This window comes from Artemia franciscana, unplaced genomic scaffold (genome assembly GCF_032884065.1).
Source record: "Artemia franciscana unplaced genomic scaffold, ASM3288406v1 PGA_scaffold_74, whole genome shotgun sequence".
Taxonomy (NCBI): domain Eukaryota; kingdom Metazoa; phylum Arthropoda; class Branchiopoda; order Anostraca; family Artemiidae; genus Artemia; species Artemia franciscana.
Genome location: NW_027062709.1, coordinates 1,644,953 through 1,660,052, shown reverse-complemented (window position 1 = coordinate 1,660,052; position 15,100 = coordinate 1,644,953). Strand labels below are relative to the sequence as shown.

Below are 15,100 nucleotides of genomic sequence, written 5' to 3'. Positions count from 1 at the left end.
CGATACGATCACCCCTGGGGAAAAAACAAACAAATAAACACGCATCCGTGATCTGCCTTCTGGCAAAAAATATAAAATTCCACGTTTTTGTAGATAGGAGCTTGAAACTTCTACAGTAAGGTTCTCTGATACGCTGAATCTGATTGTGTGATTTTCGTTAAGATTCTATGACTTTTAGGGGGTGTTTCTCCCTATTCTCTGAAATAACGCAAATTTTCTCAGGCTCTTACCTTTGGTGGGTCAGATTAAACTTGATGAAACTTATATATTTAAAATCAGCATTAAAATGCGATTCTTTTGATGTAGTTATTGGTACAAAAATTCTATTTTTTGGAGTTTTGGTTACTATTGAACCGGGTCGCTCCTTACTACAGTTTGTTACCACGAACTGTTTGATTTAGCATATTCTTAGCACATGTTTTTTCTGTTTTGCAGCCCTCTTGGCCAAAGGAACAATAACAGAAGTTTTTAATTTTATTTCCAGGCTTTTGGCTTTTATAACTTGTGTTTTCTTAAGTTATACCTTAAAATTTGTTTCTTTATTTTTTTAATTATCCTTTTTGTGATTTTTGGGGCTAGGAGTTGAGTGGTCACAGCAGGGTAAGATAAAGCTTAAAGAAATTAATTTGCTTGCTTATTTGAAATATGTAGTTCTGTTCATCTTAAAATTTTCTTGATTCTAACTAGGAGTTTGACTCCATGTTGTCGAAAGTAAAATTCGGAGTAAGGAATTCCTTCAATTTTAAATTTGTTTGGTTTTGACCTAGAGTTTAACCCTATATTAATTAAGTTAAAAGACAATAATATCTCAAGACTAGTCAGGTTGTACGAATAAGAGGTTTTCTGCCCTATTTATTTTGATGAGTGGGCATTTTGATAATCCTTATGAATATAAGGGGTAAAAGGCAATCTGGAAATTTTTATTGATTGTTTTTGCACGGTAAAGGAAGCTGTTTTCAAAAGAAGGGTAAGGGATGGGGACTGCCTGCCCTCAACCACTTTTGATTCTTGAAAAGGGAACTAGAATTCTCAATTCCCACTTAAATGAGTCCCCTCAAAAGTTTTTATGACTGCCCCTTCCACGTGATGGTAATATGGATGTGCATAGTATCTTTTGATTTAGTTCAAATTTCTCCAAACAGTTTCCTGAAAGTTTCAATTTAATACCCTTAGCTGTTTTTGAGATGCTCCACAACCCCATTTTCTGTCATAATACATATGTTTGAATAATGACCAGTTTACATTATTGATGGCCCCTGCCATGGTGCCTTTATGGGTTATTTCATCTCTGGAAGCATAGTTACTAGACTATCTTGAACAAAATGACCATCTCTAAGGTTTGATTGATTTTCTCTAGGGGATATGGGGCACAAGTTAGAAAAAAGGGCAAGGAAGAAGGCTGGCTGCCATCAAATCACTTTTGACTCTTAAAAAGGGCTCTAGAACTTTCAATTTTCGGTCTAATGAGCCCTTCCAAAGTTTCTTGGACCACCCCTTCCAGAAGAAGTGGCTCTGGGAAAAAAGTTAATAAATAATACATTGAAGTCTTTTGTGGCAAAAAACAATCAATAGAGAATACATTGAAGTGTCTCAACTACAGGCAAGGCTAAAGCACCCCTTCTGAAAGGAGACTTTGCCTCTGGATTTTGGATTAGCATTTGTACAACTAAACATCTTTGCTGAGGGAATGAAAAGATAAACATATAAACTTTTCACTTTTACTATATGATCATCATTCCTAGAGCTATGTTAAAAATTTAACTTTGCCTCTACTTAAAAAAAAAAAAAATATATTGATTTTTTTATTTTTATTTTAGCTGAAAGAGATATAGCATCCATTGAAAAGGAAAAAAATTATTCATTGATACTCCTGACATTGGTTTCAAGTTCCAACCTTGATATTACAATTAGAACAGCTGGAGCAATCACTTTCAAAAACTTTATCAAAAGAAATTGGGCTACTGAGGTAATTTTATATCTTTTTTTTCGTGCTTGAGTCTTGTAGGCTAGAAGTACCTTTATAGCTAGAATAACTGTATGGTTAGACCCCATCAGGTTGATCCCTGACAATAAATTATAATTTTACAAAATATAATTTTACTTACAGAACTATATTATATTTTACTTACAATATATTGTGCTTCCAAATAGTGCCAAAGCAAGTAAAATCCTATAGTTGGTTCTGTAATCAATTTATGAATCCTTCTATCAATGATGCACACATGTCTAATCATTAGGGGGTAGGAGAGTAACCTAAATAAAATTACTTTTACTGTTTATGTAGGGAACCTAAATAAAAAGAAATTCCACTTTTTTTAGAGAGAGAGAAACACTTTTTATTATACATATCATCAATATACAAAAAACCACATCAGCCACTTTAGAAAGTCAAAGACTTGTTAGTAGTGGCTGATAAACATTAATGAGCACCAATACCAACAAAATTAACAAAAAAAATAAACGAAATGAAACAAAAAAGTGGGAAAAAGAAAACAACAGGAAAACAAAGAATAAGAAGAGAGAAAAAAAATCATACTTAAAAAAAAAACAAATCAATGAGCCATCCCATTTAAATTATTTATTTATTTTCTACCCAGAAGGTGGTTCTTCAGTCTACTCTTAAACTGGCTAACATTTTCATATAACCTTATACTCATTGGTAAAGAATTCCATACTACTGGTCCAGCAAACTTGGGACATAAACTTCCCCTCTGAGAGCTGCGACACTCATATACCAAATCATCCATATTTCTAGTCTCATAACTGTGGTATGAAGAATTCCTTATACTAATTCCACTAATTAATACTTAAGAGGGGGGCTATTCAAATTAAAACACATACCAACCAATTTATCAAATTGATAAAGCACTTATAAATAGCTTTAAAAAAGCCCAAGTTCGGCTGCTTGTTGCTTTCTTTTGATTGCATTTTCTTTGAACCTTTTGATTATTTTTTTTACCAATGTTTTCTAATCTATTTTTGGAATGCTATTTTAATGGAGGTTGAAAGGGAGGGTTAATTTATCCCCAAATTTCTCGTAAGTTGCAGAAATATATTATTTTTTTTCAATGGCTGGAGTTACTAATGACAGGTAGTATAACACCATTTTGGCATTAGGTTATATGACGGCGATAATAACGTTTACATGCATGTATGTTTACCTAACTTGGCAATAAGAGGTACATCATCCCCATTTTTGATTGAATCCCCTCCCTAAAAAGAATAAAAAGAAATAGATAAAAATCAAACGTTCTGCTGGGGATAGGGGGTTAGCGAAGGTGGGAAAAATCCAGCAACCTTCTCTCCTTGCACCAAAAATGAACTTGCATTTTACTAGAATTAATAGATTATTTTCAAAGGTTTTTTCCTAATGTAAAATACTTCAAGAATAGTTGTGCTTAATTACTTGCACTTAAAGTAACATATTGCTGTAAGTCGGATTTTGGGTACTATCTTCAGCAGTTTAATTTTTATTCAATAACGACAAAATAGATTAGGTTGTATTAAATTTATTGGATTCTAAACTGAAGATAGACCTTATAATAAGGAGGAAGCCGGCCCCTAGTCAATTCAGAGTTGTTTATGTTTGTTTTAAGTTTTTTTTTTAAATAATTCCAAAGAAAGAAGATTTTTTCGACTCTGCTTTTAATTGGTAACATGATCTGTATAATTAGCTTAATTTTTGTTGAATTATGAGTTTGATTAGCTTAGTCGTTTTGAAATACAAATTAATTTTTTCAGGAAGGAAGAGAAAATAATATACATGAAGAGATAAGAGGGAAAATCAAAGAGCTGATAGTGGATCTTATGCTCAAGTCACCAGAAAAGATCCAACGACAACTCTCCGACGCCATTGCTGAAATAGGCAAATCTGATTTTCCTGAGAAATGGCCTACTTTGATCAAGGATATGACAGACAAGTTTGCAACAGGTAGGCTACTAAGTTTTTTTCACATGTATTATAATGTCACTATGACAAAATCAAATCAAATATCATCCATTTTATTACCAGATAAATGTTCTTTCTCCTGTTTATATACTTTCACTCTTCCTCTTTTCCAATATTTTTTAAATACCTTGATTTTTGAAATCATTGAATCTGTTGAACTCATTGGCTCATTATTTTAAGATTCTCTTTCGTTTCTTAAGTGCCATTTATCGTATTTCGAAGAAATCTAGTCGACCAGAACCAGAGAGTGTTTTGAGCCTCCGAAGTGGGACACAGCGAAAAAAAAGTTGTAGAGCCTATTTTGTAGTCATGATCATCGACCGGTCAAAGCCATCTAGGCTTACAAAAATAGGCTCCACAACTTTTTTTCGCTGTCTCCCACTTCGGAGGCTCAAAACACTCTCTGGTTCTGGTCGACTAGATTTCTTTGAAATACCATAAATGGCACTCATACGTATTTGGCTAGCATTTGATATTCCAAGCTTAGCCTCAAAAAATGAGGCTACAGTCTGCCGAAGATTTTCTGAGCCTTGCGACGCTTCAATTCCGTGTATAGTGATGTTATTATTCTTGTATATAGTTCTGTTCGCAAAGTAGAAGTCTTCACTTGGGCGAGCTCAGTCTTGAGCAATTTATTTTCTGCTCTGAGTAGTATATTTTCAGTTTGTAACTGCGAGATTAAATGTAGCATTTCGTCCATCTGCCGGTCAAAATGCTCTTTTGTCACTCCCATTACAAATTTCTGACGATAATGCCGCTTTGTCTATCTAATATAACAAAACATCATCGAGTGAAACTTACTCACAAGGGCCCCGTTTTGTAATAAAACCAGTTATTACTAGGGCCCGCTTTCAGCAAATGCAAATCTGAAATCCTATTCAATTGAGCTTGTTCTCAGTGAAAAACACTGTATCCTGGGGGCGTGGCTATAGTAAATTCACTTTGCACAGCGGAAAACCACTTTGCATGAATGCACAGCGGAGAACCACTTTGCATGAATGCACTAGTTACAGTAACCGTAGAAGTAGTATTAAAAGCATGCACATAGTGTCTTCTGGCTAGTTTAAGATCCCCTACAGCTTTCCTTAATGGTCTAACCTAATTATGTAAGCTGTTATTGCGATATTGCTTTTTCATCCTTTTGACACACTACATGATCATCGTAAATACCTTGATTTTTGAAATCATTGAATCTGTTGAACTCATTGGCTCATTATTTTTAGATTCTCTTTCGTTTCTTAAGTGCTATTTATCGTATTTCGAAGAAATCTAGTCGACCAGAACCAGAGAGTGTTTTGAGCCTCCGAAGTGGGAGACAGCGAAAAAAAGTTGTGGAGCCTATTTTTGCAAGCCTAGATGGCTTTGACCGGTCGATGATCATGACTACAAAATAGGCTCTACAACTTTTTTTTCGCTGTGTCCCACTTCGGAGGCTCAAAACGCTCTTGCACCGTAGAAGTAGTATTAAAAGCATGCACATAGTGTCTTCTGGCTAGTTTAAGATCCCCTACAGCTTTCTTTAATGGTCTAACCTAATTATGTAAGCTGTTATTGCGATATTGCTTTTTCATCCTTTTGACACACTACATGATCATCGTTCGTTTTGATTTAGTTCAATATCTGCCTAAATATTCCTTGAAAGCTTCACCTTAATATCCTTATCATGTGTAGTAGCAACAGTTGTAGTACCATTAGTAGGAGTATGCACATAGCACCTTTTATTTTTTTTTTCAATATCGCCTTCAATACAGGACGAAATTTTCGACTTAATACCATCAATCTGGCCTGAAGCATTGCTAATACGCCCTCAAATATTCAAATAGGTCTTGTTCCTTCACTGTCTTGGGAAAAAAAAGTCCTCATTATTCTCTCTTCTGTATTTATATTGTGGAAAGGTAGTGTGGTCTTCGTCATTAGATAATGATGTTTACATGACTTGGCAATAAGAGGTATATCATCCCCATTGTTGATTAAATCCCCTCCCTAAAAAGAATAAAAAGAAATAGATGAAAATCAAACGTCATCTTGACAAACGATGAGGGTATTGTGTGTGTCGATTTATTTTAATATAGTTCCACTGTTGCTAAAAATTTTCTCCTTAATACTCTAAGGTATAGTAGCAGTAGTAGTAGCACTAGCAGCTGTAGTAGTAGGAGCAGTAGCAGTAGAGTTAATAGGAGTAGTCTTAGCTTTAGTAGCAGTAGTAATAGTAGTAGTCGTAGTAATAATAGTAACAGTAATTGTAGTCGTAGGAGTAGAAGCAATAGTATTATTATGCAAAAATTGTCTTTTGGTTAGTTCAATATCCCCCACAACAAGCCATGTAAGTTTACACTCAAAAGTGTTCCTAAGGTATTGCTGATATGCCCTTTTGACAACTTGCATACTGATGGTGTGTTGCAATTCAGTTTACCTTCCCTCCTGAAAAAATGATCAGATAAGCTCTGGGCGGAAATCAAATATGTCATTTCCAGGTCTTCCAAATAATTAGAAACAGAATTAACGATGTAAATTACAGAATATTTCCACTCTGATTGTCTGTCTTGAGCCTTATTTATTGTTTTTTTTTCCAGGTGATTTTAATATAATTAAAAGTGTTCCGCCAACTGCCAACATTTTTTTTTGCTCGTTCACGATTTGAAAATTAATCAGATAAGCTCTGGGAAAAATTGGATATGTCTTGGTCAGCTCCTCTAAATAATAATAATAATAAAAAACAGAATTGATCATCTAAGTAGTAGAATATTCTCCACCCTGATAATTCTTTTCTAGCCTGATTTCTTGGTTCTTTTTCAGGTGATTTTAACATAATTAACGGTGTTCTACAAACTGCCAACACTTTATTTGCCCGCTATCGATTTGAAAATCGATCAGACAAGCTTTGGATGGAAATCAAATATGTAATGGCCAATTTTGCTCATCCCTTTACAGAACTTTTTTTTGCAACTAAAGACTTGACAGTTGTACACAAAGATAACAAAGAAGCATTGAAAGTTATTTTTGGATCCCTGAAGCTCTGCTGTGAAATCTTTGAAGCGCTGACTTCCCAAGATGTTCCTGAATATTTTGAAGACAATATGGAAAGATGGATGAGGGCGCTATTGCAACTTCTTACAGAGGACGTTCCTCTTCTTAATACTGATGTATGTATCTAGATTAGTGGCTACCGGACTAAAGGCTGCGTCATGGTAACCTCCTATACCAATATATACCTCCCTCCCCTCCTGTACCCTCCCTCCTGTTACCCTCCTTCCTGTACCAATGTATCACATTATACAAGGACCTCTAAATTGTACCAAAACCGTAAAAATGTACTGCGTCGGCAATGCCTCTATGTTTTTTTGCTCCTCTGCAGCATATCTTGACTAATTAAAAGAAGCTCAAAAAACATTTAGGGCTTTACTATAGTTTGCCATCTTATGCAAAAATAATGTGGTTGTAGGCAACTAAAAATGCGGTTCTATCTTTGAATAAAGATAATTTAACTTTTTAACTCGATTAATATTTCAAAAGTATCTTTATTTTGTTTATTTTAGTTTCTTTGCTGTTTTTTTTTCGTTGTTTTTCTTTTCTTCTGCATGTAAAGCCAAAGTATTTAAAATTTTATCATTGTTGTTGCATTTAAAGTTTATGTTTTTCATATTCTTATTAACAAATTTACCCGCTTTTAATACATTTTCGTTTCGATTCTACATGCAAAGGCAGTGTGGTCTAATAAATTTTATCAGTAAGAAATAAAAAAAAAGATGTTCTATAAGAAAAAATATGTATCAATATTTTTGTGTGTGTACGTTTTCCCTTCCTGTAACAAATGAATATTCTAGGAGCCCAACAATATAGACATATATAATAAAGATTTTTTTTTTAGAAATGGGGTTGCTTTTTTACGTCCACGTTTGTAATAACACCAGAATAGACAAAATTTGTACTTTCCTTCGAGTCGGGGCATGATCCCTTCTCGTCTTGCTGTCAATATAATTTCAATCTACATAATGGTAAAATAAGTTGTTTTACCATTTGATTTAAGGTATACACCATCTTAAAAAAATAGCACAATAGCGATGATTCTTTTTTTTCAAACTGTTTTGACAGTTGGAGGTTTTATTTATTCACTGTATGATGATATTTATTATTTTGGTAAGTTTATTCAATACATGCCTGGGATATTTATTTCATTTTACTTATTTTCTTTGTTTCCCATTCTATTTATATTCTAATAATAACTCTGAATTTGGGCATCATCATCATGAAGTCGGGCATCATCTCTTACCTTTTACAGTCAACGTTATTTTAGCTTTCGTTTAGTGCTATATGACGTGCTCACTATTTGATATAAACTGTACGTCTACTAGACAAAATAAAAGAATAATGGCAAAAAATTTTATTCTATTTTTTTTTAAGGATGTTAAATTTAATATTATTATTTCAAAAATCTGATTGTTTTTTCAAGCCCTTTCTATAGAAGTTTCAATTGATATTACCATTGAATTATTATTGTATGGGAATTTATTTAGCGCAAACACACTTGGAATTTATATACATTTTCATTTATTTTCAGAATGAGGAAGAACCAGGAATTTTGGAAGAAATGAAGACAGTCATTTGCTCAATAGCCCAAATGTTTGCTTCAAAATACGGTGAAGATCTTCAGCCATATTTGGGCGAATTTGTTACGTCTGTTTGGAATCTCTTAACTACGACAGGGAAAGCTCCAAAATTTGACTTGTTAATTAGCAATGCTATCAATTTTCTATCCTGTGTTGCCAGTAAAGACCCAAATAGAAATTTATTTGAAGCGCCAGATGTCCTAGATGGTATATGCAAGCGTGTAATTTTACCAAATATGGAGTTTAGGCTAACCGATGAAGAATTGTTTGAGGTAAGTATTTGGGCTCTTCTTATTTAATTTTGGGAGCAAACTGTTGTGCTACTTTCATTCATGCTAAAATAGTTAAAAATAAAACAGTTCCGCCCATTCCCATATTGAAATAAGATATATGTTGCCCAGGTAACGTGAATTGTTGCTGCAACCCTTAGTGGGCTACGCCAAAAAAGTTTTGCAAGATCCACACTTTGGTTATGGACCCGAGGGAGGGATTTGAAGGTCTTTCATTGATTTTGTAGCCAATTGAACCTTATCTTTTTCAATCGTTTGCATTGTTACGAATTAAATGTGAAACGTGATTTTATAAAGCCTTATTAGTGATGTTTAATTAAAATTCCCTTAATAAAATTTCCTAAATTATCGGAATCATTCTGCTTCAGCTACTCTTTACTAGAATAATTAATTAATAGAATATTTAACTTAATAGAATAATTACTAGAATAGTTACTAGAATAAGGAATAGTTACTATATGATTGTCACACATTTTTACTTATAATTGCATGGACTCAGGGTTTCTTGCCTTCAAGTATATGGGAAAACCTCATTGTAAAGGAAATTTGAACCTCGTTATAAAGAAAAAAAAAATTGTATCCTAAATTGCATCGGAAGCATAGATAATTTCGAAAACCTCACTGATTATCCATGACGATAAATAAAAGTTCAAATAGGATAAAATCCTTTTAATAGACAGTGATAAATTTCACAAAAAATACTAGACATTTTGGTCGCATATGCAGTGACCGTCATCAGTTGTATTATTGTTACTAGTGATGACGGTCACTGCATATGTGACCGAAATATCTAGTATTTTTTTTCGAATTTACTACTCCCCTTAATTATCCATATTTGAACTTTTGTTTATTTTGCATCGGAAGCAAATGATAGGTTGACTCATAAACAATATATCCCACCTCCCCATCGCCGAAGATGAACATGGTATAAGATGGGATCAGAAAGCAATATGTATATTAACTTCTTTAGCTACTTGAATCTTATCTCTTTTAATAGTTATGGATTAAAGCTTAAAATAACATCTTATAGAGTGCAATTAGTATTATGTATCTTCTGTAACTTTTCAGGGTCGTATTGCTACAGCCAATCCTTACTATATTAATTGCTAGATAATTTTTATCTAGAAACTTGTATTTCTAAATAAATTTTATTTTATTTAGAAGCTTTATCTTATATTTTTATCTGTATTATTTTGTTTTGATTTTAAAACCGCAGAATATAATAGATGCTGTAAATTCAAGCAAACTTTACATCAGCACCAGAAATGTCTCGTAATTCCTTTGTGCAATATTTTGTGCATCATTTTACTTATTCATCCTTATTCCTTAATAATTTTCTATATCTGAACTTGTTGATATTGAATTTTCAATTGCTACTTTAGATTTTTGTTGCTGCCTATATAGCTCTTTTCTATTAAATTCTTCTTTTATTTATATTAGTAAAAAAAAATAACCAAAGATGAGCCGAAATAAAGTCAAATATTTTTTTAAATACATGACTAATCTCGTTAAAGATAATAAAAGATATTAATTCTAAGTCGCAAATAAATTGCGTGTGCAAAAAATTATATTTATATAAAAATAATATTTTATAAAGCAATGTAAAAAAGGTATATTTTATGTAAAAAACACCAATGTATTTTTTTTGCAAAGCTTCTTCGATGATTAAACCTCAACTTAAAGCTACTGCTCTTTTTTCTTTCTTTTTGTTTGGCAGCCATTATTAATAAAATAATTCTTATCTTTATTATTAATTTTTACTTTTAGGATAATCCAGAAGAATATATTAGGCGGGATGTTGAAGGTAGCGATGTGGATACGAGAAGGCGAGCTGCCTGCGATTTAGTCAGGGCCCTGTCCAAGTTCTTTGAGACCAAAATGACACAGGTTTTTGGAACTTACATACAGGTATATTTTTTTTATAATTTCGTTTATAGTACTTTATGTATTTCTGATTAAAAAAAAGCGGCTTAAATAAATGAGTAAAAATTTAGCTCAACGAACTTCTCTCTCGTTAGATAGAATAAAATATCTTTGTGAACTATGTCGTTAAAGATTATTAAAGAAAAATGAAACAAAATTATAAATAAAACAGTAAAACTAATAAGTAATCTCCTTCAAGATAATGCAAACAAAATAAAAAAATAAATTAAAAATCAGGTTAAATAATTAATAAAATCTTATTTGCCAAATAATGAGGGGGTATTTTCTTAGTATGAAAAAGGTACTAGGGGAAAACACGACACAGTTAATTGATTAATTTAGACGTCAAGGCAGCGCAAAAAAGCTGAAAGAAAATCGACATTTTAGTAGTTAATGTAGTATTACTATTAAATCTTAGCATTAATCTGTTTTAACAATTGAGTGGTCAACGATTTCAAGTTTTTAGAAGGTGATTCCAGGTCTAAACCTTCCGCCATGCAACACTGTTGCTATTTTGCTTTATATTTTACTTTATATACGGTGCTGCGATGCGTTGTTGGCACTATTAGTAGTAATAGACGATATAATATCTATCTTGGGGGGGGGGGGCGTAAGGGCTGGATATTGTATTAGTAATATCACCCAATGTCAGTAATAAGAGTCAAATTTTGATATTAGCAAATATGTTGGATTCAAAGTGTATTCACTTGTAAACTGCAAACCAGTTTACATAATATTGTAATTACCCAGTATTGTACACAATAATATTACACAATAACGGTTACACAATATTGTAATTCAATATTGCAGGGATTTAGACTGTACACCAGGGATTTAGGGTGTACCTTCAATTGATGAAATGGCATTGCTCACGTTGACGGAGGGAAACACAGTTCAGCCCCTTTAGAAGGAACCCTGATCGTGCACCTTTACCATACCAGCTAGCATTCAAATAGAGTTTCTAATGTTTCAAATTTATTCATTTTTAATTGTATGGGTGCTACATGCATGGAACTATAGGTGAATTTTAGAAATTCATTCCACTCTACTAGCAAAATTTACTCTGCTTCTTTTCGTATTCGTATTCGTATTCGTTTATTTAAATAGCTATCGTAGCACTCAAAAATGAACGCTAAATTATGCTATTTTTACAATCGCAAAATTACAATTAACACTTGATAAATGCTCTTACAAAATATGGTACAAAGGAGTTTGCGAATCTGTTCATACGGCACTTGACTGGCTCTAGTTTGTTGTAATGCCTAGTATATCTGCTGATTGATGCGGAAGATGGAAGTATGGATCGGTGTTTCTCGTTTGTTAATAGTGATTTCCCAAATTTCAATATCAGCTCATGTCTTCGGTTGAATAAGGTGGGCAAATTCAAGAGCTCAAGGGCACTTTCGTAGCTGCTGAACCTGGGTCCTAGTATTATTCTAGTAGCGCGTTTTTGGACATGTTCTAGTTCATCTGTCATGTAAGCTATGTTCTGAGTTTGGGGGCCCCAAACAGGACAGCAATACTCGAGGAAAGGCCTGATGTAGGTTGTATACGCCAGAAGGAGCTGACGATCAGAGAAGCCTAACCTGCGCATACTTGTTAAACTCTGGATTGAATAGTGACCCTTGTGCACAATATTGTCTACATGCAGCTTAAACGAGCAGTCACTTGTAAATGTTACGCCTAGGATTGTTGCAGAGGAAACAATTGGAAACAGAGCATCTGAGATAATGATATCTCGCTTGAGTGGATTAAAACGTAAAACTTTTGATTTTTGTTCATTCACTTGTAGACTATTCGACTTACACTGGTTGATGAAGTCTGTGAAGAATGTCGGGTCATACTGCTGCTTTGTCACTGCATTTTCTACTATATATTTGAGAAGTGCAGATAAATCATCAACAAACTTGAAACGCTCTTCAAATTCTGCAAGGATAGGGTTGATAACGGCAAGAAATAAAAGAGCAGCTAATTTCGTTCCTTGGGGGCATCCACAGGTTAATTCTGACCACTCAGAGCAGGTATCTTCTACAAACAAAGGGTAAACTGATTGCCATCTCCCTTGTAAAAATTCTCTTACTAATAGTAGTATTTGTGTTTTAGCTCCCATTTCTTTCAGATTAGTTAATGCAGTCTTGTGTTTGATAAGGTTGAATGCTTTTCGGTAGTCCGCCAGAAATAAGTCTGCAGTACTTTTAGAAGTGTCTAACCACTGGACGATTAGGTGATACATTCGCACGAGATATATTGAAGTGCTACTGCCTCGTATGCAACCATATTGGTACGGATCGATCGCAGGAGCAATTTGTTCTAACAAAGAATGGTAAATAAAACCCTCAGCTACTTTTGCTAAGTTAGGAGTTATCGATATTGGTCTCAGTTGGTCACATGACTTGGGTGTCTTGACTTTCGGTATAACACGGACATATGCAGCTTTCCACATCTTCGGAAATGATTGATCTGAGAAACATTAGTTTATCACTGATGTAATTGGCTTGGCTAAGAAGGGTGAGTACTCTTTCAGTAATTTCACGGGGAGTTCACCTGGGTATGTGGCACAGTTGTTACGTAGTCGTCCAATTGCATAGTGAACTGCCATTTCTGACACCTCAACGATTTCATCAGAACTATTGCTGTTAATGATGTCACACATTTGTTCATCACTTACGGTTGGGTGGGTAGTGCAAATCTGAGTAAAGAATTCGTTGACTTCCGAGGCTTTTATCAGACTACCGTCTGGGTTATTGATCCGTATTTCGTTTCCTTTCTTTTTCCCACTAAGCCGTTTTACTGCGTCATGCCACTTATGAGAATCTGACTTAAGGAGTGGTGCTATTTTGTCCCGTACATATCTTTTTCTGGAAGCTCGGAGGGCTGAGACGATTTTATTTTTTACTTTGTTTGCATTCAGTGTGTCTCCTACAGCATGGAGTTTACATCGTTCTTTGATCATTTTTTTTTTTATATTAGTATCTAACCACGGCTTATCCGTCTCACATATCGTGCGTTCTTAACTGGAAAAAATTCATTGTATATTTGCTGCAGAATCGAGTATAATGTCTCGACCTTTTCATCAATATTTGTTATATCACAAATTGGATCAAAGTCAAAGTTAGCGATCCACCTGCCAAATGTTTGGATGGAGCTTTCACTGAGAGGTCTATAAACTATTTTAACCTTTTTTGGTTTTGGTATATTATTTCTGCTCTTTGATTTCCACCAGAGAACGTTGTGGTCTGACTTAGCGAGTGGTCCGAGGGAAACTGGTGGTTCATAAAACACCTCAAGATTCGTTAGTATGAGGTCTAGTATGCTTCCACTTTCATGAGTGGGAACATCGACCACTTGTTTTAGATCCAACACACGTGAAATCTACTTTTTGTCGGTTAAGTTAAAGTCTCCAGCTATGATAAAAGCTGCATTACTGAATTGTTTCCGAAAGTTGTCAACTTGATGCTGCAGAAACGTCACTAATTCACGTCTGTTGCGAGCACCTTCGGGATAGTATACTGCTGCTAGAATGATACACGAGTAAGTTTTTGGTAACCCTCTCGGCCTGCACCACAGCCAGATTGTTTCATGACAGGAATCTGAAGGGTTATTAAGTTGTCTGCATGGCGAGTCTTCACGGCAATAGATGCCTACTCCACCTCCACGTCGTGTGTCTTTTCTGTCACGTCTGGTATTGAAAAAGTTCTTGACTGAAAAGATATTTTGACGCTTAATCCCTTCCCTCAAATTTTTAGGGCGGTTCACCAATCCCTCTCCCCCTTTTAATGCACCTATGCCTCTAATATATCCCCTTCTAATACCCCTATCTATATAGTTGTATAGACTAGCTGCATAATTGTAGCATCTTCCGACATTCAAGTTCCTAAGAGAACAAGAAGAGCTAGAAAGTTAAAACACTTAAACTGTGTCTTATTTTCTAGCACCTGTATATATATGTTTTTTTTTTTTTTAATCCCTTTACCTTTTTTGTTTCGTTTGCTGTATAGTTACTATGGTTCTGGTATAAAACTTTGAAAAAAATCTTTATAATTATGAGTGTTTTTTATCTATGAGTTGAGAGCTTTCAGATATACTATGAAATGGTTTTCATTTAGTAAGAGGTAAATGCTTTTAAGACCTTTTTGTAAAACAATGCTGTCACGTCGACGGTTCCGAATCTGGTGTCGTAATTTCAGAAAAGAAATTTTTCTCCTGGCTGGTTTTCTCCTGGCTCAGAATTTAACTTCAAAAAATCACAGAAACCCGATATTCGCTTGACTTAAACTGTCGTTTTATTGTAGCAAATGTCAATCTGATTCTTGTAAGGTCAAGAAAGAACT

General features: G+C 34.2%; 1 protein-coding gene across 1 annotated transcript in view; it reads left to right on the top strand.

Moving 5' to 3' along the window:
- LOC136042175 (exportin-2-like) overlaps positions 1-15,100 on the top strand; it is a 77,846-nt gene that overhangs the window by 9,356 nt on the left and 53,390 nt on the right. The window contains exons 2-6 of the mRNA XM_065727107.1: positions 1,818-1,966; positions 3,742-3,931; positions 6,746-7,092; positions 8,508-8,828; positions 10,614-10,754. Coding sequence (XP_065583179.1) covers positions 1,818-1,966; positions 3,742-3,931; positions 6,746-7,092; positions 8,508-8,828; positions 10,614-10,754 — 1,148 coding nt within the window. The remainder of the gene's footprint in view (positions 1-1,817; positions 1,967-3,741; positions 3,932-6,745; positions 7,093-8,507; positions 8,829-10,613; positions 10,755-15,100) is intronic.